A 17,667-nucleotide genomic window follows, 5' to 3' on the forward strand; every position below is an offset into this window, starting at 1 on the left:
GCTTTTTTTAATTTGACTTCTCTCTGATTGGGATTTGATTGCACAGTGGTTTATTAGAAAATATAGTGCTTGGGACTTAAATGGGACAAATATTTACTCTTTCCTTTGAATTTATTAATTCAAGTAAAATAGTTTGTGTTTTTGTATCTACCTTTCTATCATCTAAACATTTAAATTAGCATAGTACATATTGCTCAACTTGATCAGGGAACTCCTGATAAGGATCCTGTGGGAGACTTCCTTGGACAATAAAGTTGCTGCTTGGAAGAGTACTGAGACATTTTCAGAGACAGCCTTCCTGCAGTACAAGAGTAGTCCATTCTCCTAAATGAGAATAGGAATAGACATTAAAAAAAAGACTTACATGTTTTTAAACAGTCTTATTTAAATGTGCTACTGAAAGAACAAGTGCAAAAATAAAAGGGGGCAGAACAGTTCCCAGAAGGAATTACACAGATACTTGGACATGCAGATGTTCTCTTAGGAGTGCAAAAGCAAGCCTGGTGTTCCAAGGGGCAGAAGATGTCAAGAGCAAGAAATTTTTAAATTAGTGGCAAGCAGAAATCCAAGGGTAAAGGATGAAGTCATCTGCCTTTTATTTTAGCAAGGTATTCATCACAGTCTACCTCAATTTTTTTTGTTGAAAAAGCAAGATACAAGCTGGACAGACAAAACACAAAATAAGACAGTAAGTGGCTGCAGTTCCGACAGTGGGGATAATGGGCCCAAGTCAGACTGGTTGTAATGTGGAATTCCCAAGAAGCTGGTAGTAAGACCAATACTGTTAAATATCTTTATAAACAATCTGCATCATGGAACTGAATCCACCTTCAACAAGCTTTCCCCAAAATGGGCAGAGAGGCAGGTGCTCCAGCCACCACTCAGGGAAGCAGTGACACTGAATGAGATTTTAAAAAGATGGATATGACATTCTCTGTCTGGAGTGAAGTAATCCCAAGCACCAGTACAGGCTGGGGTGTGGTCGCATCATCCACCTTGAATCTAGTGTGCTCAGTAATTTTGTGCTATGCCTGCACTACTGTGTCCAGATTTGTTTCCTGCAGTTAAAAGACAGAGATTGAAAACATGCCACCATGATGTTTAAAGGTTTGGAGAGAATAAATGTTTGATGGAAAGAAGGTATCTAATCACATTCTTCTGGTATCTGGACAGTGCTACTGGGAAATCTGAGGTATATTCTTCACAAGGGTGCATGTGGCAGGAGGAGAACCAATGGGCATTAGCTTCTCCAGAGGAAATTCCATTCAGACTGAAGAACAAAACTCACCACTGTGAGAACACTGTGAGACTGTTGGAATAGGTCACTCATAGGAAATGGTAGAAGCTTCTTTGTTGGAAATGTTTGAGATGTTCCTTGACAGGCTCTGGCAATAACCAATAGTGAAGCATAAGAACCTGTTTTCAACAGAAGGTTGGACCAAATTATCTCAAAAGGTCTCACTTAATCCAGGTCAGCTCTCAGTAAATGAGGCCAGTATAATGGTCACACTGGATTGCAAGTATTTAATTGTAAACAATATAAGAATTTGGTCTATCATGTTCTCTGCTGTTGAAAATGGGTGTTCTGCTGGTAGGACTTGGTCTCTCTCAGGTTGCTCACCAGGCTGATTGGTGTGTTCACTGGGATATTTGGTGTGTCTGGGAATTTCACTGCTACTTCAGTATCCAATGAAGTTAATTTACAAAAGTGAAGATATACTTTTTTTTTTTCTTTTAAGTATTACTTTTAACCTCATTTTGTTTACAAGAAGCCTTTCATTGCAAATCATACTGCTTTTAACAGTGCCTAAGTTCCATAGCCTGCCCTTCAGTTCACTTGGCAGACTGGATACATACTTTATTTCTTCTATGGACCAGGATGACCTGCATGGGCTCTATGATGGACAAACCTCTTTTGTAACATCCACAAGGAAGACAAAGTGAAATGTCGGTTTTGCCTGGATGAATTGTCTGCCTTGTTTTGAGAGAAATGTGCGAAAGTAGTAATATCAGACAACATGAAATGAGCCAACTTTAAGGGAACAGAGTTCTCACTGTTGTCTTTCTTCAAATTCTCAACATATTGTAGTCCAGTTTCTCACAGTATGAAAAAGGGGTTTAATGTTTACCTCCTACTGCTTCTCTGCTACTTTTCCATTAAAGAAACTGCTTTCTCCTTGTGTGAGTAGTTACATTCTGATATGAGGGTTGGAATTTTTTCTGCCTCCATTTCAAGGTGATTATAAAATTAGTTTTTAGGGACATGGCCCTATTTTTAGGGGAGAAAATAGTACAGTGGATGTCAGGGTACCTTTTACAAGTTACTATATTGCATGATTTGCTTACTTTTCTACATGAGACTTGGGAATGCCTAGTAAGCTTAAATGGTTAATGTTTGTCCAGCAAATTTCTCTGTTCAATCAGGTGGGAAATAAGTACGTTAGTCCCTAATATTGGAATCCCTCACTTATTTGTCAGTTCTAGTTCTGGGCAAGATGACTCTTGTCAGAAGTATGTTTAGAACTAGCAAGTTTAAATACACTTGCGAGTAGAGAGGACTCTCAAGGATTTTTGCAGTGTTGTTGTATAATTTAGTGTGTGTATCTTCACTGTTTTCATAAAAGTGGTTGCAATTTTCTAGTAATAACACTTCTTTAAAAGAAAAACATTTGATTGTGCTCAAAATGCCTTGGCTGATTTTCTTCCTACTGCTTTATTTATAAAAGCTAGACTGATACATCTGCATTTTATCCCATTAATGTTTTTCTCCTTATTCTGTTTACAGTTATTGTTAGGAACACGTGTAAACTATGCTTAGGTAGGAACAATTAAGTGATGATTTTTAGTTAAAACATTTACAGTAGAAATAAAAATTGCTGCTACTTACACAAACCTAGCTCCTAAAGAAATCTAAATCTCCAGGCTACCTCTTAAAAAAGAAGAAAAAGATGGGGAAAGGGTGGGAAGCAACTAAACCATAGAGTACTTCTGAAAAGATTTTTTTTTTAGCTGTTGTCACAGGACAACTTAGTTAGGATTTCTGTGGGGGTGAGTTCTATGCTGGGGAAATTACACCAGAGGCTTGCTTGCCTGCAACTTGATGGTCAGCTCTTTAAAGGAGAAACTGGGCAATGATGCACTTAAGCACTGTGGACAGCAGGGAAATTTTGGGTAGAATCAGGGTTACCAGGGAGAAGTGTGCTCAGGACTACCCAAAGTTTGCATGAAGACAATCTGATATTATTCTGAGATGTTTCAGAATTGGTGGTGAATGTTGCATGCATCCACTTTTCAGTATATCAAATGTATAACTTTACTCCTTTATTGTATTTGCATCTGTACCAGCAAGATAAATCCTAGGAGAAAGTAGTCATATTGGCTGTTTGTAGAGAATACCACTAGCTGAGTTTCTCCAAATATATTCTCGGTCTTTTATTTGGATCAGAGATATATTTAATGGATCAGAGATATATTACTTCCTTTGTAGTACTTAGGATAAGTGTGAGTGTTTTGGGAAGCTTAAGCCATGTAATAGAAATTGAATGCATGAGTTATTGTAGGGTCAAATACATATTTTTTGCTGTTACTCCTGGGACATATGTTTACCTGCATACACAAAGGGAAGAAAGAAGTAGTAGCAATATGAGTAGCAACGTGCTTTGCTATTCCTGCATGATACAGCCACCTATGTATTTCTGTTAAACATAGATACATATACGGAGCAAGACGTAGGATGTGGTGATAAGAAAATCTCTGTAGTGACCCTCGGTGTGAGGTAGGCTTTTCAGCACACGGAAATGTTCCACTACCTCTATATTCTGTCCCAAATGCTTTTTTTTTTTTTTTTTTTTTTTTTTTTTTTGCTTCCATTGCAACTTCAAAATTACTGTGGCTTAATTAACTTTTTTTGCTTTTTTGAAATGAGGAAGTGCAAGGCACTATGTCTACCACTGCTTATAGAGGCTGAAACTTGGGAAGCACTGACCTCTACTAGTGTTTGCTTTGGGTGGGATTTGGTGCCAGATTTGAGACTAAAAAGTTTTCATATCCCCCCTTGTTGCAGGATGAAGAGGGTGTTGTATGGTGTTAAAAGTAGAACTCCTGCATATGTTATAGAAGTTATGACAGAGTTCACTGGTGTTTCTGCATAAACACAGTTAATTACTTTAGTGATCTTAACAAGAATTTTAATTTAAATGGAGCTGATAAAACACCGGTTATCATAGGCAGTTGGTATGACACATGAACACCCAGATGTATATTCCAAAGCTTTGTCAGATATGTCTTAATGACATTATTTTAATTTTTTTCCATCTGTTTAAAGTACTATTTTCACATTACAGCCTTTGTTAGGATTTGAAAGCTCTTAATATTCATATGTTGAATAATTCCTGAGAAAATCTGTTCAACACTTGAACCTTAACTGGAACATTTAGTACTTTCTTGAAATCTCTCTTTGCAAATTGTTTGTTTCTTTGGATGCAAAGGGCAGTAGAAAGGCTTATAAAAATCTTCAAGTAGCATTTGTGCTCTTATGCTGAGAACATTATCCCCCCCCTACACAGACACTTGTTGTGTGCAGAAGGGAACTCTGGTGGCATCTGTTCAGCCGAGCGAGCGTGCGCAGAGCTCGGTGCCAGCCGAGCTGAGAGAGCCTGAGTGAGGCACAAGGGGTGCAGACCTCGGAACAGGGAGATGTGGCTTTGTGCAGAGCACAGGGACTGCAGCCTGAGCACAGCTGCCAGACAGGAGACAAACACAGCTGCCCAACTGTGAGGAGGAAATACTTCAGCAACAAAACAAGCCTCATGTGGGGAAATTACAGTAAATTCACGAATACAAGCCGCACTGACTATAAGCCGCATCTCTGGGTGTTGGCAAATATTTTGGTTTTTGTCCATAGATAAGCCGCACACGAATATAAGCCGCTCTGTCGTTCGCAGCGAGGACCCGCGTGCAATTATTAACAGAACGGCGGGAGGGCAGGGTTTACTGGCTGAGCTAAGGCTGTGCAGGCTCGGCCCGCTAGGGGCCGCTGACGGGGCCAGGTGGTCCAGCACGGTGCTGCAGCTCGGGGCCGGCCGCCGCTGCCCCTGGGCTCGGTCACCCCGGGTCGGCGCTGCCCTGCGGTGGCAGGCAGGGACGGAGCTTCCCCTGCTCCTACGGCAGCGGCGGCGGGCGGGGACGGAGCTTTCCCGCGCCCGTGGCGCCGGCGGCGGGCAGGGACGGAGTTTCCCCGCTCCTGCCGCGGCGGCGGCGGGCGGGGACAAAGCACCCCGTCGGCTCCCCGAGCCGCGGCAATGGCTGCGCGGGGCTCCCGTCGGCTCCCCGGGCCACAGCAATGGCGGCGCGCGCTTCCCCCCCCCCTCCCGGGCCGCAGCAATGGCGGCGCGCGCTTCCCCCCCACCTCCCCGGGCCGCAGCAATGGCGGCGCCGGCTTCCCCCCACCCTCCCCGGGCCGCAGCAATGGCGGCGCCGGCTTCCCCCCCCTCCCCGGGCCGCGGTAGGGGCGGCCCGGGTCCCCCCTCTCCTCCCCGGGCCGCGGTAGGGGCGGCCCGGGTCCCCCCTCTCCTCCCCGGGCCGCGGTAGGGGCGGCCCGGGTCCCCCCTCTCCTCCCCGAGCTGCAGCAATGGCGGCGCCGGGCCCCCCCCGTCTCTCCCCTGGGCTGTGGCAGAGGAGGAAAGAGCTCTCCCGCCTCTCTCCCCGCCCCCCGTGCTGCCTACACGGAGCCAGGCTCCACCCGCGGTGCAACAAAGTAGCGATTTGTAACAATCGCAAAATGCCGACTTTGCAGCTGCTCGGCTCAGCACTCTGGCAGGCACTTCTGAGGTTGTATTAGCCGCTCCTGATTATTAGCCGCATTTCCGGTTTAGGAGCAAAATCTTAGTCAAATTGGTGCGGCTTGTATTCGTGAAATTACTGTATATTGCATTTGATATCCCCTCCTGAATAAATTCAAAGACTGAATACTTTTAATGATTTTTACTTCTTAAGAGCTATTTTGGAACTGTGAATAAGGAATTATAAAAATGTAAAGTGTTTTTTGTTGTGTGACATTTTAATCTAGAAACTGACTTGTTTAAAAACTAGTCAAGCATGCAAGTATTTTTAATTAGGAGTGCTGTGTTCCTGTCCTCCGGTGTTCTTAAAAGAATGTTTCACCTTGTGCTTTGTGTTTTCTGTCTTAAAGCCTGAGTCTTGCTTTGCTGTAAAAGGTTTGAGTTGCTTGCTTGGTTGGTGGGTGGAATTGTGTGTATGTTTTTGGGCAGTGGAGCTCGTTCTAGAGCAGTAGCTGTGGATCTGTTGTACCTGATACCAGGGTGGGACAAAGCAGATGACTGAGGGTGCGCAGGGTGGCTCAGAGGATAGTTTTCCATTCAAAGCCCTGTTCATTTGTTCAGGCATTGTATTGCAGTCTCACGGGATTTGTCTCTCAGGCAAACACTGCCTGACGCACACCTTGTTACAGTACCTTTTCTGTTGTAATTTATAGATTTGATTGTATACAACCAAATACTCTAGCTTTTGGTCCTTCATATCCCACTTAGTGTGGAATCTTTGGATATTTGTTCAGTGGTAGCTTTCTAAATGATAAGCATCTTTTTCCATGGAAATTGACACGGTCAACAATTCTATTGTCTGACGTTTTCGAAAGGATTGCCAGTGAAACAAGAATATGTAGGTGTTTTTATATCTTCTCTGTTCCTTGGCATTGTGCTTTGTGAAGTGGGCTGGTTAATTGAAGCACAGAGAAGTTCTCCGGAGCTGACCCCACACCCAACTGCTCTGTGGATGCTTCTACACAGAAATGAATGTCACTGCAGGATTTTATTATATTGTTGAGTAGACAAGTGATAGGAATCAGAATTACTACAGAAACTGGCAGCTGTGTCCAGTTTCAAAATGCATTCCTTTATTGCTGGAATTCTGAACATTGTCTGTCTAGTAGATGTGGATATAATTTTCTTCAGCATAAGGCAAACTGTAGTTAAGAATGGCAGGCAAATTTACAGCTACTGTCTTTCTGAGACAGCGAATGTGTTTCTTAAACAGCTTAAAATTCAATTGGACAGCTGTATTATAAAATATGAGGTCTTCAGCAGGTGTCCTTTGTCGGTTTTTTAAATCGTTTTGATAATTTGTGAATTAACATTTTTTATTTTTGCTGCAATAATGAGGACATTGCTATGCTGTAACATCAGTAGGTACTATAACTTTTTTGCAACTTACTAAATTTGTTAAATGTTATAAGACAGTTGTACTTGATAAGGTTTGAAATCAGGCATTCCAAAAATTTTTATGAAAGTTTGGGTATTTCAAGGAGGGAAAGAAATTCATAATAGTTATGTATACAGGTCAATTAGGACTGCTGTTGAAAGTATGGAGAAGGAAACACTGTGTTATGTTGTTATGGTGGGGTGTAGTTGAAACTTCTTTCCACAATGATTTTAGCTACTTTTAGAAAAGATTTATTTTGGGTTTCTAGAATAGCCTTTGGGCATAAAAGATTTAAAATTCTGTTTTACACTACAGGTAACAACTGATTTTCTTTTATTGCTCTATGTTGCACCTCTGTGAATATATTCAATTACTTGAGAAAATCTTTCTTTTAAAAACAACTCCTTGGAGGATTTAAGATGAAAAACACAATACGTTTGGTAATATGTTCTCTCTTTCCCAAACGTATATTATAAATACTTCTGGGGAATAATTACTGGAGCTATTTTTCTGTTTTTCACTGATTGCTGATAATGTTGTGCCCTGTGTCCCTTCCCAGGCCTCTGTGGGGTTGGTGAGGAAGGGCTCCCTGCCGCTCAGTGACACCGCTTCCGTGAACTCCTCTCTGCGCAGGATGAAGCGCAAGGCGCCCTCACCACCCTCTAGAGCACCAGAAGATCAAAGTGAGAGCACTAATGAGCCTGGTAATCTTTTTATGCTGTTTAATTGGCAGGCAACAGAAAGTATAGCTGGCTAAACATGAAAGTAATGCCACCTTATGAGATAACCTCAAGTGGGCAGCCACAAAACTGCAGATGCTAAGAATGCATTTATCTTTGTTACCTCACTAACGGGAAGCCTCGAAGCAGTGCCTGGGCAGAGGCACCCGGGGGGAAACACTGGCACTGCAGAGCTCAGTCTGCGCCAGATGATGGCCAAACCTGCTTCCTTCCCTCTGTGTCAGGGATTCACACAGGTGTATTTACACAGGGCTTTGATCTTTCCCACGGCAGGGCAGTAATCTCCAGTATGTCCCATAAGATGCCTTGTAGGTCTATCACACACCTATATTAGCTGAACACAGGTGTTCCACTTGTGAAACACACAAGACTAAGCAGCAATTAATATGATAAATCTGGGGTTTTGCACCCCTACTGCAAGTCTCTTGAGTGTGTTTGCAATCCTCCTCACCAGTCTTCTGTTATTTTCCCACAAGTGAGAGAGAGGTATTTAGAGCATGCAGATCAGGAAAAAACCCAGACAATACCATATTAATTATAGTTAAGTATAGAATTGTGTTTGTTGCTCAAGTGGACTGCTTAGGGTGGAGAGAAACCATTAGCTTCTCTGGATCAGAGAGAGTAATAGACTATTGGACTAACTAGACTAATGGACTAACTAGAAGAATCTCAGAGAAAGTCCGCTTGTTTTCTAGTAATTCTTCTCTTTGATCAAAAATCCAATTTTCTGGTTCAAAACTACCTAAGAATTGAGGTTAAAATATCTGGAAAATGTGACAATCAGCACTAGTGGATTTAAGGGTGTTTCTTGAAGAAATCACTAGTCTGTATGACCACAGTCTAATATTTTATCTAGGACTTTTGTTGGTGCTGAAAATGAGAGGTGGTAAAGAATGTTGCTTCACTTTTTGCAGTAACAGAGTCAACAGAATCAGCCTCCACTAAAGCAGAAGGAAGAGCCACTGAAATGAAGCCTGAAACAGGTTGGTTCTTTCTACAAGAGTACTGATAAAATTTACTTCATAGTAATGAATTACTATACTATAGATGTGTCATAACTATAGAATTAATTGTAATGCTTCAGTTCAATTAAGTTTTCCTTCCAAAATAAGGGTATTTTTTACCCCTGTTGTCTACGGAAAAAAATACAATATATTTTGTATTGGTATCTATGCTTTGCATTTAATAAACTAAACATTATCCCTGTTTTCTCTCCTTCCTCACAAGTTAAAGAGAACTATCCAGAATTTCTGGGTTTTTTTTTCTGTACCTCATAATAAGCTTTTCAAAAGCTAAAGCCCAGTGTTGTTTTTAGAACCCTGCCTTGTGCTGCCCTTGACCTGCATAACACAGGGGCAGGAGTAAATCTGTGCCTGGCTTTTGGTTGGCATCTGAACAGCCTTTGAAAACATAAGTTGTAAATCCAAATGGAATGCATAAATAGTTGTTTATACATTAAATTATTTGTTGGGTGTTATGGGAAAAATGTGATGTATGGAAGTATAGCTCTTTAAAATACAATTATTTAGGTGCTGAACATAGTGCTTTTTAAAATTTATTCAGTTTGTACTGTGAAATACTGTTGTTTGTAAGCACCAGACTGTAGAGTTCAGTTACAAGATGCAACATCTAGAAGTCTTCTAAAATTTGCAGAAGTGTTTAGAATAATTAGTGCCAATGCAGTCTGAAAAAATAACTCTTCAATGCATTTAATAAGAATGAAGTATATAAATGCTAAGCCTGTGGAGTGCTGCTGTCATTATAGGAGGCTAATCACTCAGTTACTGTGCTAGTTGACAGGAATTTTTAAGTGGTTTTCCAGCTGTTTTATTCTGGATGCCAGTCAAATTGTTTGGAGTGGTAAAGCAAAAATGTACCACAAGAGCTGAAAAAGTCATCTGCTAGGATGCTAGGTCTCTGGTGAGGGGGTAAAAATAAAAAATCAGTGATCAGTAAATTTGGGCTTGGTTTGTGTTTAGGGTAATTTATGTAAATTATTGCAAAAAAATTACGTGGAAACAATATGTAATGTAATAAATGGGAGTAGGAACCTGTACTGTGGGGTTGAAGATCTAACAAAGTTGTAACCTTTCCTTGTCCTAGCTGTTGTAGCAGATGAAAGAGAATAATCAATTCTGAGTGATTTTTTAAATTAGTACTGAATTTTGTGTGTTTAAAACTATCTACATGCAGTGGGTCTAAGATGAACAAGTTTATAATACTGTGATTTTAAATCAAGTGTTTTATCTTTCTTGTACTTGTTTCTAACTTTAGATTGTTGATCTGTTTTAGAATTTTTGCCTTTCTCATCACTGTAATGTCCAAGTGCTGTGTAGATAAGCACCCCTGAACTTGGAAGAAATGGCTTGTTTATTTTCCCATAGATTTAGAAACTTGTGCTTGAGGCATTTGAGTTCTATAATTAAATACTTTAATTTAAACTGTAATGGAAAGAAATAGAAAAAGGTAATCATCTTTACTGGGCTTAGGGCAGTCTTTCTTGAACCCTTGGATTTTCCTCTGCAGTTAGTGACAAACTTGTCTCTGGTTTTCCTTGTGCCTTCATGCAGTGTCCTTTGCTGAAGACTTAATGTAGTGCTGTTTTTTTTAAATGTATGTAGAAGTCACATAGCAGAGCTTCATTGCCTTTTTTTTTTCTCATGGGATACTGCTGCTCTCTGGTGGCATCTCTGAAACTGTCTTGAGGCCTCTGTATAAAGGGTCCTTTTAGCAAAGTCCCTCTTGCTGTGAGAACCAATATTAACCTGCAGCAAAATCAGATGCAGCACATCTGTGCTGGTCCTAGTCTGAAAATTATCCATGTTTGGTTATTTTTTTTAAATGGTTAAAACAGCTCAGTATCACTTAAATTGCAAAGTTGGACATAATTTTAACTTTACAAAAACTGGAGTTCCTTCCGTTTGGGTTGCTGCTGCTTTGATTGTAAGGCATCTGGGCAGCATTGTTAGTTTTTGTTTGGCTGTGACTGGCATTCTCTCTTCTGCAGTGCTACTTCAGCAAATAAGCAAAAAAACCTAAGATGCAAATATAGTGTTACTCTTTGCCCTAAAATGAACCACTGCAAATGTTCAATTTGGTGTCTCTTAGCTGTGCAGTACTTAAACACATATACATAAGTGGAGCTATGTAGTATGGAATAGGCAACATTTCTCTTGTGAAATGGCAGTTTTCCCATGGTGTAAAAACAGTGTGTACCTTGACAAAAGTAGTTTGAGGACACATATCTGCTAGAATAAACATTGACAGAGAAGTAATGTGAATGTTTGGGTTTATAAACAACAATTTTCTTTATCAATTATGATTTTTGTTCACCTTCCGAAAGTTTAATTATGCTTAGTCTTTATTTTTCTAGGGAAGATGGTAAAACAGTATTCAAAACAAATTTTGAAATTAGAGATTTTCATAAAATTTTCCATCAAGCAAATCACTTGATATAATCGTATTGGTTGCAGTATTTCTTAAGCACCTTGTTAGGGGCTGTAGAGTCAAGAGCAGATTTGCATGATGTAGTCAGGCTTTCCAACTCTGGTGCTTACAAGCATGACAACTCACAGAGTAGCACCAGCCTGTTCTCTGCTGGGCAGAGGGTATTCTTACTGCTCAAAGGAGACTTGCAGTTGCTATGTCAGTCATTAGGGGGGTGTGTGTGTGTATATGTGTATATATATGTCTGTGTGTATGTATCTATGTGTCTACCTTCACAGTGACACACTGTACCTCTATTGGTTTAGGGCTACTTTAAACCTGGTGACTAATGTTCTAAGCAAATAAACTATATGCAGGTAGAAATGCAATTTATATTGCATATGAAGCTATGGATAGGGTGTATAAGCAATAGGCAACAATATATAGCCACTATTGTTGTAAGTTCTTCCTAGAAATAGGTTGCATGTAAAAGCTATAAACTGAGGGTTTGGAAACAAATCAGAATCTGAACTGCTCTAGGTAACTCCTTAGGGAGTTACCTGCATGACGTAAGTGAAAGATGTTTGTTAAATGTTGTTTGTGTTCAAATGTATTCAGATTTTATTCTGCTGCAGCAGTGATGGCCCAGGTCTGAAATGAGACCCAGCAACAGATGAAAATCCACTAGCAAGCAAGGCTGATGTTATGCTGACAAACGAGGTAGAGCATTTTTTAAGAAGTGTGAGGGCTGTTTTTTCTTTGGTATTATCCATTTGTAGGTCAGGTTAGTCCACTCCAACGCTTGAAGTGTTTCTAGCACAGCAAAGAACAGACTTTCACATAGCAGGAATGTCAGGAATGTCTCCTACCAACCCAAGCTAAGTTTCCATCCTAGGAGATACAACTGGGTCTTTGTTACACTCCTCTCCAGAGAAAAAGCAGCAGAGAAATGACAGCAGTGCCTGGGCACAAAGCCATAGCAGCTCCAGAATGCTTCCAGTTCTCTTGTCAGAAGTCCTCGCTATTCTTTGTTGCATAATTCAGGTTTCCATAGAGTATTTAAACTGAAAATCTCAGTCTTTGTTCCTGTAGCTGGTGATGGCTCAGGCCCATGTCATAATAGGTCTCACCAGAGGTGATGTTCTAGAGTGCCAGTTACAGGCTGTGGGATAATCTTAGCCAGTTCAGTGTTTGCTCATATTCTGTTATGCTTTGTTTGTTCATTTTGACATTTATATTTAACTTGTCACATATGAAATTATACTGCCATCACTAAAATGATCCCCCAAAGTATGAGGCTGCTGAGTGTGAGTTTTCCCTAGGTGGAATAGGGTGGAAGATGAAAGGAAGAGAAGACCCTGTAGGAGTCCTGTAATACCAATGTGACATATTTGTCACATTGTCCTATGCTGAAACCACATGGAAGGAGCTTACCTGCACCGCTTTGCAGTCCTGCCTTTCTTTCCTTGGGGATTTAAATCCACTCTGCATTCAGCACTATGGCATGTGTTGATCACATTGCTTAATGCGCAACTGCAAAGCACTATTACAAGATTGCAATATTAAACCAAGAACTAAACAGTAAAATATTTGTATTTTGTAGTTTCCCCATAATTCTGAGTTTCTTTGGTATTACTCTTAGCTAGTGACCCTATTGTAAACTTCAAAGTTTCTGTTCTGTACTGAGCCTTTCTCCAATACATGCGTCCTCTTATAACTTTTGTGTAACACTGTACTTCTCTAGAGGTACTGTACCATTGTAGACTAGAGCTGCTAAGAAAAGTCAGTCTAACTTTTTTTGTACTCTGGGATCTGCGACTTTCCAGTATTCCTTTTTGTTTTCTTTGTTGACTTTGGCTTATACTTGGAAATCTACTGATATTACAGTAATTTCACGATTATAAGCCGCACCATTTTGACTAAAATTTTGGTCCGAACCCAAAGTGCGGCTTGTAATCAGGTGCGGCTTATATATGGACAAAGAACAAAAAGTTGCTGTTTTAGTTTGGAGGACAGGTGTCTGCTGAGAAAGGCAGGAACTTCTCTTTGAAATGGAGAATGTAAACCCCCTCTCTCCAAATTATTATAATTTGGAAATCAAGGGGCTTTCAGGTAAAAATATGGAAATTAGGAATAACAGTTCTTTTCTAGGGAAATTAAAATAGAAATACAGTACTACAAAGAAACAAACTCTAAACCCTGACAAAGTCAGAGTACAACCTGACACCCCGTCAGGCAGGGTGTTGGTAGCAGTCCCATTAAATGGTGGTTGCAGTCGTCTTGCAGTGACAGATGTGATTCAGTTGGAGCAGTGCTCCTGTACAAGGTGCAGTTTCCCTCTGGAGGTCCAGTGTTGATGTGGAGAAATCCGGTTTTCCACTGGAGTCCAGTGGAGAAAGGGGCTACCTTAGTGTCCCAAAACTTCTGTTTTTATCTTGGTAAGAAATGTTGGGCTCTTCCCCCTGGCTGGAGCAACTTCCAATGGGATGCAGTAATTTTATCAGTCACACAGTGGGACTCAATGGGCCATTAGCAGACAATGACTCCCTGGAGGAAGGATGGGTTGTGAAAAGATAAAGAACAATGCCCTGCCTGGTTTCAATGGATGGCCCATTAGCAGATTATCTGCCATTGAGATAAGGATCACTGTGCCCACCCTCAACAGATGGTGATAGAACAGATACCTTTTATCACACTCTGTATTGTAACATGCGGCTTATAATCAGGTGCGGCTTATATATGGACAAAAAACCAAAAAGTTGCTGAAACCCAGAAGTGCGGCTTATACTCAGTGTGGCTTATAATCGTGAAATTACTGTACTTAGACTGAAACCTAATTGTCCGAGTGCAAGGCTTGTTCCTAACAGGTGTCACTGCACCCAAAGCTGATGGGAGTACCCTGGGCAGGTGTATTTATTAGTTTAACTTCAAGTACACTGATTTATTTATGTCCTAATCCAGCAACTCAGCCTTTTAGTTTAACTGTACTCTGGCTGCAAATGTCAGTATTTTTATGGATTAACACTTTCCTATGAACTTTCTTTTTCTACCGTAACATGAAGCACTTCACGAGACACTTTAATACACTTAGGATGGTTATGGGAAACTTTTGATAGTGGTGATGAAGACTTGTTCAAACCATGGGAAAAATTGATATTTGGGTTACTCTGTAACTCTTGAACATTCTTGAACATTCCTACTCTGATATAGAGGAACTGTGTATTTTAAAACTCTTTGGAGAGCTAATGGAAGAAGTATGGGTAAAAGCATCTGTCCATGACATTTGGGGCTATGAAATAATTAAAAATATATTTAACAATCTTAATTCAACATTTGGGTTAAATATGGAAAATATTTTACAGTAGGTACAGATACAGAACCAGATGGACAGTAGCATGGTGATATTCTTGTGTCAAGAGAAAGAATTGAAAATAAACAGAATTCTGTGAAGTCTGAATGGATCTCTTTTTAAAATTATTTTTTAAAAATTTACCTGAATTGTGAAAAAAGTCAGTTTTCCTTCTTCAGACTTTTAGGCTGCCTTGAACAGTCCTTTTTAATCTACAACCTGCATTGAGAGCTGTGGCTTGGTTTGGGTTTTCCTGGTTTGGGGGTATTTTTACTTTCTTTTCCTTTCTTTTGTGAGTGTAGATGTAAGGAACTCAGAATACAATCTGGAAGAAATTGATGAAAGGGAAGAGATAAGTGTGCAACAGGGAGATGACAGTGGAAGCACCAACACCTCTCCTGGGATAGCAGAGGTTACTGCAGCCTTCAGCTCTGCTGAGGTACCACTGGAAAATGACAAAAATGATCCTGCTTCATCAGCTCCTGTTCCTGGCAGTGTTCCCATAGACAACTTGCAAAGCTTCAAGGAAGAAAAACAAGAAAATATGAGCACAGATGGCAAGTAAGTACGTTTTGTGACAAAGAAAGGAGCATTGGGGGGACAATGGGGGAGGCAAATAAAATGCTGAGTGCTGTTTCATTATGAAGCACAGAGTAGAGAATTGTGAGAGAGGAATGAGCTTTAATATGCTTAGCTTTCATTGTAGCACTCTTCTGTGCACAGTAATTCACAAAGCTTTTCAACAAAAATGACAATGAAATGTACTGCAGTCATTCTGTTTAATCTTCCCTTTCCTTACTACTCAAACAGCTGGAGCTCAGAAAAGCTGAACCCAGCTCTAAAATGCCCAGTGTATTTACTAGAGCAGCATGCTGCAAAAAAAATTTTAATTGATTAGTTAAATAAAAATATACAAATTCATTCTTGCAGATGGGGGATAACAGATACAGCAACCGTTTCTGTTCTTTTGGGTATGATTCTTATTGCTTGCATATTTGTTTGGCTTTAATTTTTGTTTTTTCTTTTCCTTATATGTGGTCTTGACCTGTCTCAATCCATTTGCTCGCAGGAAAACAAGTTAATCCAGCTTTTTTAAAGAATAAACACATTAGTTTCCTGAACCGCTCTTTTTCCCTTCTGGTGATGCTATACCTTTGCCCTTCAGCATGTTTGTTAAACTACCTGACTCAGCAGGTTTCCAACATGAGTTAGTGCCTGCTTGAAATAAATGTTGATTGTCCAGAGAAGTCCCATTGTGTTAATGTAATTCACTATTTCTCTGTTCCCTGGGGCAACTAAGCTGGCTACTGTTCCCAAATTAAATTGAAAGAACTATTTCGATTATTGTACTGAAGCCAAAATGTGAGACTGCCCTGGTAGCCAAGAACTTTCAAGGTAGTAAAGAGAGGTTTAACTTGTATTTGAAGGGACGTTTTTGTCAGTCCAAGGTCAAATGTGGCTTTGCAAAAATGTTTGATACTCTGTCCTGGTGAATATTGTCCCAGTTGCTTGGGTGTTTCTCCTCTTTGGAGATCTGATAAATTGTCTCGAATTTGCAATTTATTAAGCCTGTGTTATTGGGCCAGTTTGCCTAGTTGTCCAGGGGATGTTTCTTTCCTTTCCCCCTATGAATTGGTAGTAACCTTTCATGTCATATAATCCTGGTGACAATCAGGTAGATTGCACTCTGGCTTCAGTTTGGCAATTGCTTCCTGAATTATTTTGGGGATTCCAAAAAGAGGAGTGGGGTTTCTCTGACATATTTCTAGAAAACTTAATTTTGATCTTATATATAAGATCTAGCTACTTTGAGAAGTGTTTTCTTTAAAATCAAACTAGGAATATATGCAAAATATTCTGCTCAAAACCACTGATTTCTATAATGATACTCTGTGGTGTTTTGGAGCTTTTGGATTTGGTGGGTTTTGATTTGATTTTTTTTAAATTCCTATTTAAAATCTAGTTTAGCCTGTTGTTAATAATTTCACCCAGCTATGTTAAAAGGAATGGAGCTAAGCAAGAGTACAGAGTGTAGGAGGACTGAGCTTTAACTTTCTTCCAACAATAATTTTGAGAGCATATACTCCTGTTCAGCGGTTTGTAGGACACTTATAGTATGTTTGGGACTATACAGGCAACACAAGCATGGCTGGTTATTGAGAAATGTATAATTTTAAATTATTCAAAGCAGATGTGTCAACTCAATGCACTGATTCTGACAACTAGTGGATTTGATGTGGCGAATAATTTGGAATCTTCATAATGCCAGTATTTCTAACTAGATATTATAAAAATATCTTGAACAAAGTTTGAAGTTTTAATGACTTTTTATTAAGAAATTTTACGTATTTTTTCCTTTTTCATTTACCTTTTGAAGCCAAAGATTTAATATGTCCCCCAGTCCCTAAAAAGATGAGTTTTTTATTCAGTATTTTTGAAGTTCTCTTGTCTCCCATGAAATGAGGTAAATAGATATTGCATGCATTTCCAAGATGTTTAGTATGCAAGTGACATATTGTGTGTGTTCCTTTGCTGTTCTCAATGTGTTTCTTGAAAGGGACTACTTTGAGAAGTCTGTACTGCTCAGTTCATGTGTTCATACACAGTCAGTGTCTCATGCAGCATGGTGGGGACAAAGTCAGAGACACAATTTAGATTGGTGTTATCAGAACACTTTATATGAGTGAAAAACCATTGTGGCTTCACTGGAATGGAATTGCCATTGGAAAGTGGCTTGTTCAAACTGCACATGTAAACAAAAGGAGGGGGAGAAGAGAAGGGAAGACTGATCATCTGCTTACACAGAAGCAAGTGGAGCTGCATGTCATTTTGGTAAAATATCATGGCAGCATTTCCTCATGTTTTTTCAAAAAAAATCGATTCTGTTGAGTATTCCAGTGTTTGGCAGAGTGGTTCTGTTTTGTCCATCTGTGT

General features: G+C 40.0%; 1 protein-coding gene across 9 annotated transcripts in view; it reads left to right on the plus strand.

The window, feature by feature from the left end:
- The window catches only part of COBLL1 (cordon-bleu WH2 repeat protein like 1), an 80,696-nt gene that overhangs the window by 53,330 nt on the left and 9,699 nt on the right, over positions 1-17,667 (plus strand). For 8 of the 9 annotated variants that reach the window (XM_033064809.2, XM_033064811.2, XM_033064812.2 and 5 more), the window contains 3 exons: positions 7,778-7,922; positions 8,873-8,941; positions 15,036-15,294. In XM_033064809.2, the coding sequence (XP_032920700.1) occupies positions 7,778-7,922; positions 8,873-8,941; positions 15,036-15,294 (473 nt within the window). The remainder of the gene's footprint in view (positions 1-7,777; positions 7,923-8,872; positions 8,942-15,035; positions 15,295-17,667) is intronic. The other variant, XM_033064807.2, reaches the window with a different exon arrangement.

The sequence above is a fragment of the Catharus ustulatus genome, chromosome 7, assembly GCF_009819885.2.
Source record: "Catharus ustulatus isolate bCatUst1 chromosome 7, bCatUst1.pri.v2, whole genome shotgun sequence".
In the NCBI taxonomy this organism is placed as follows: Eukaryota; Metazoa; Chordata; class Aves; order Passeriformes; family Turdidae; genus Catharus; species Catharus ustulatus.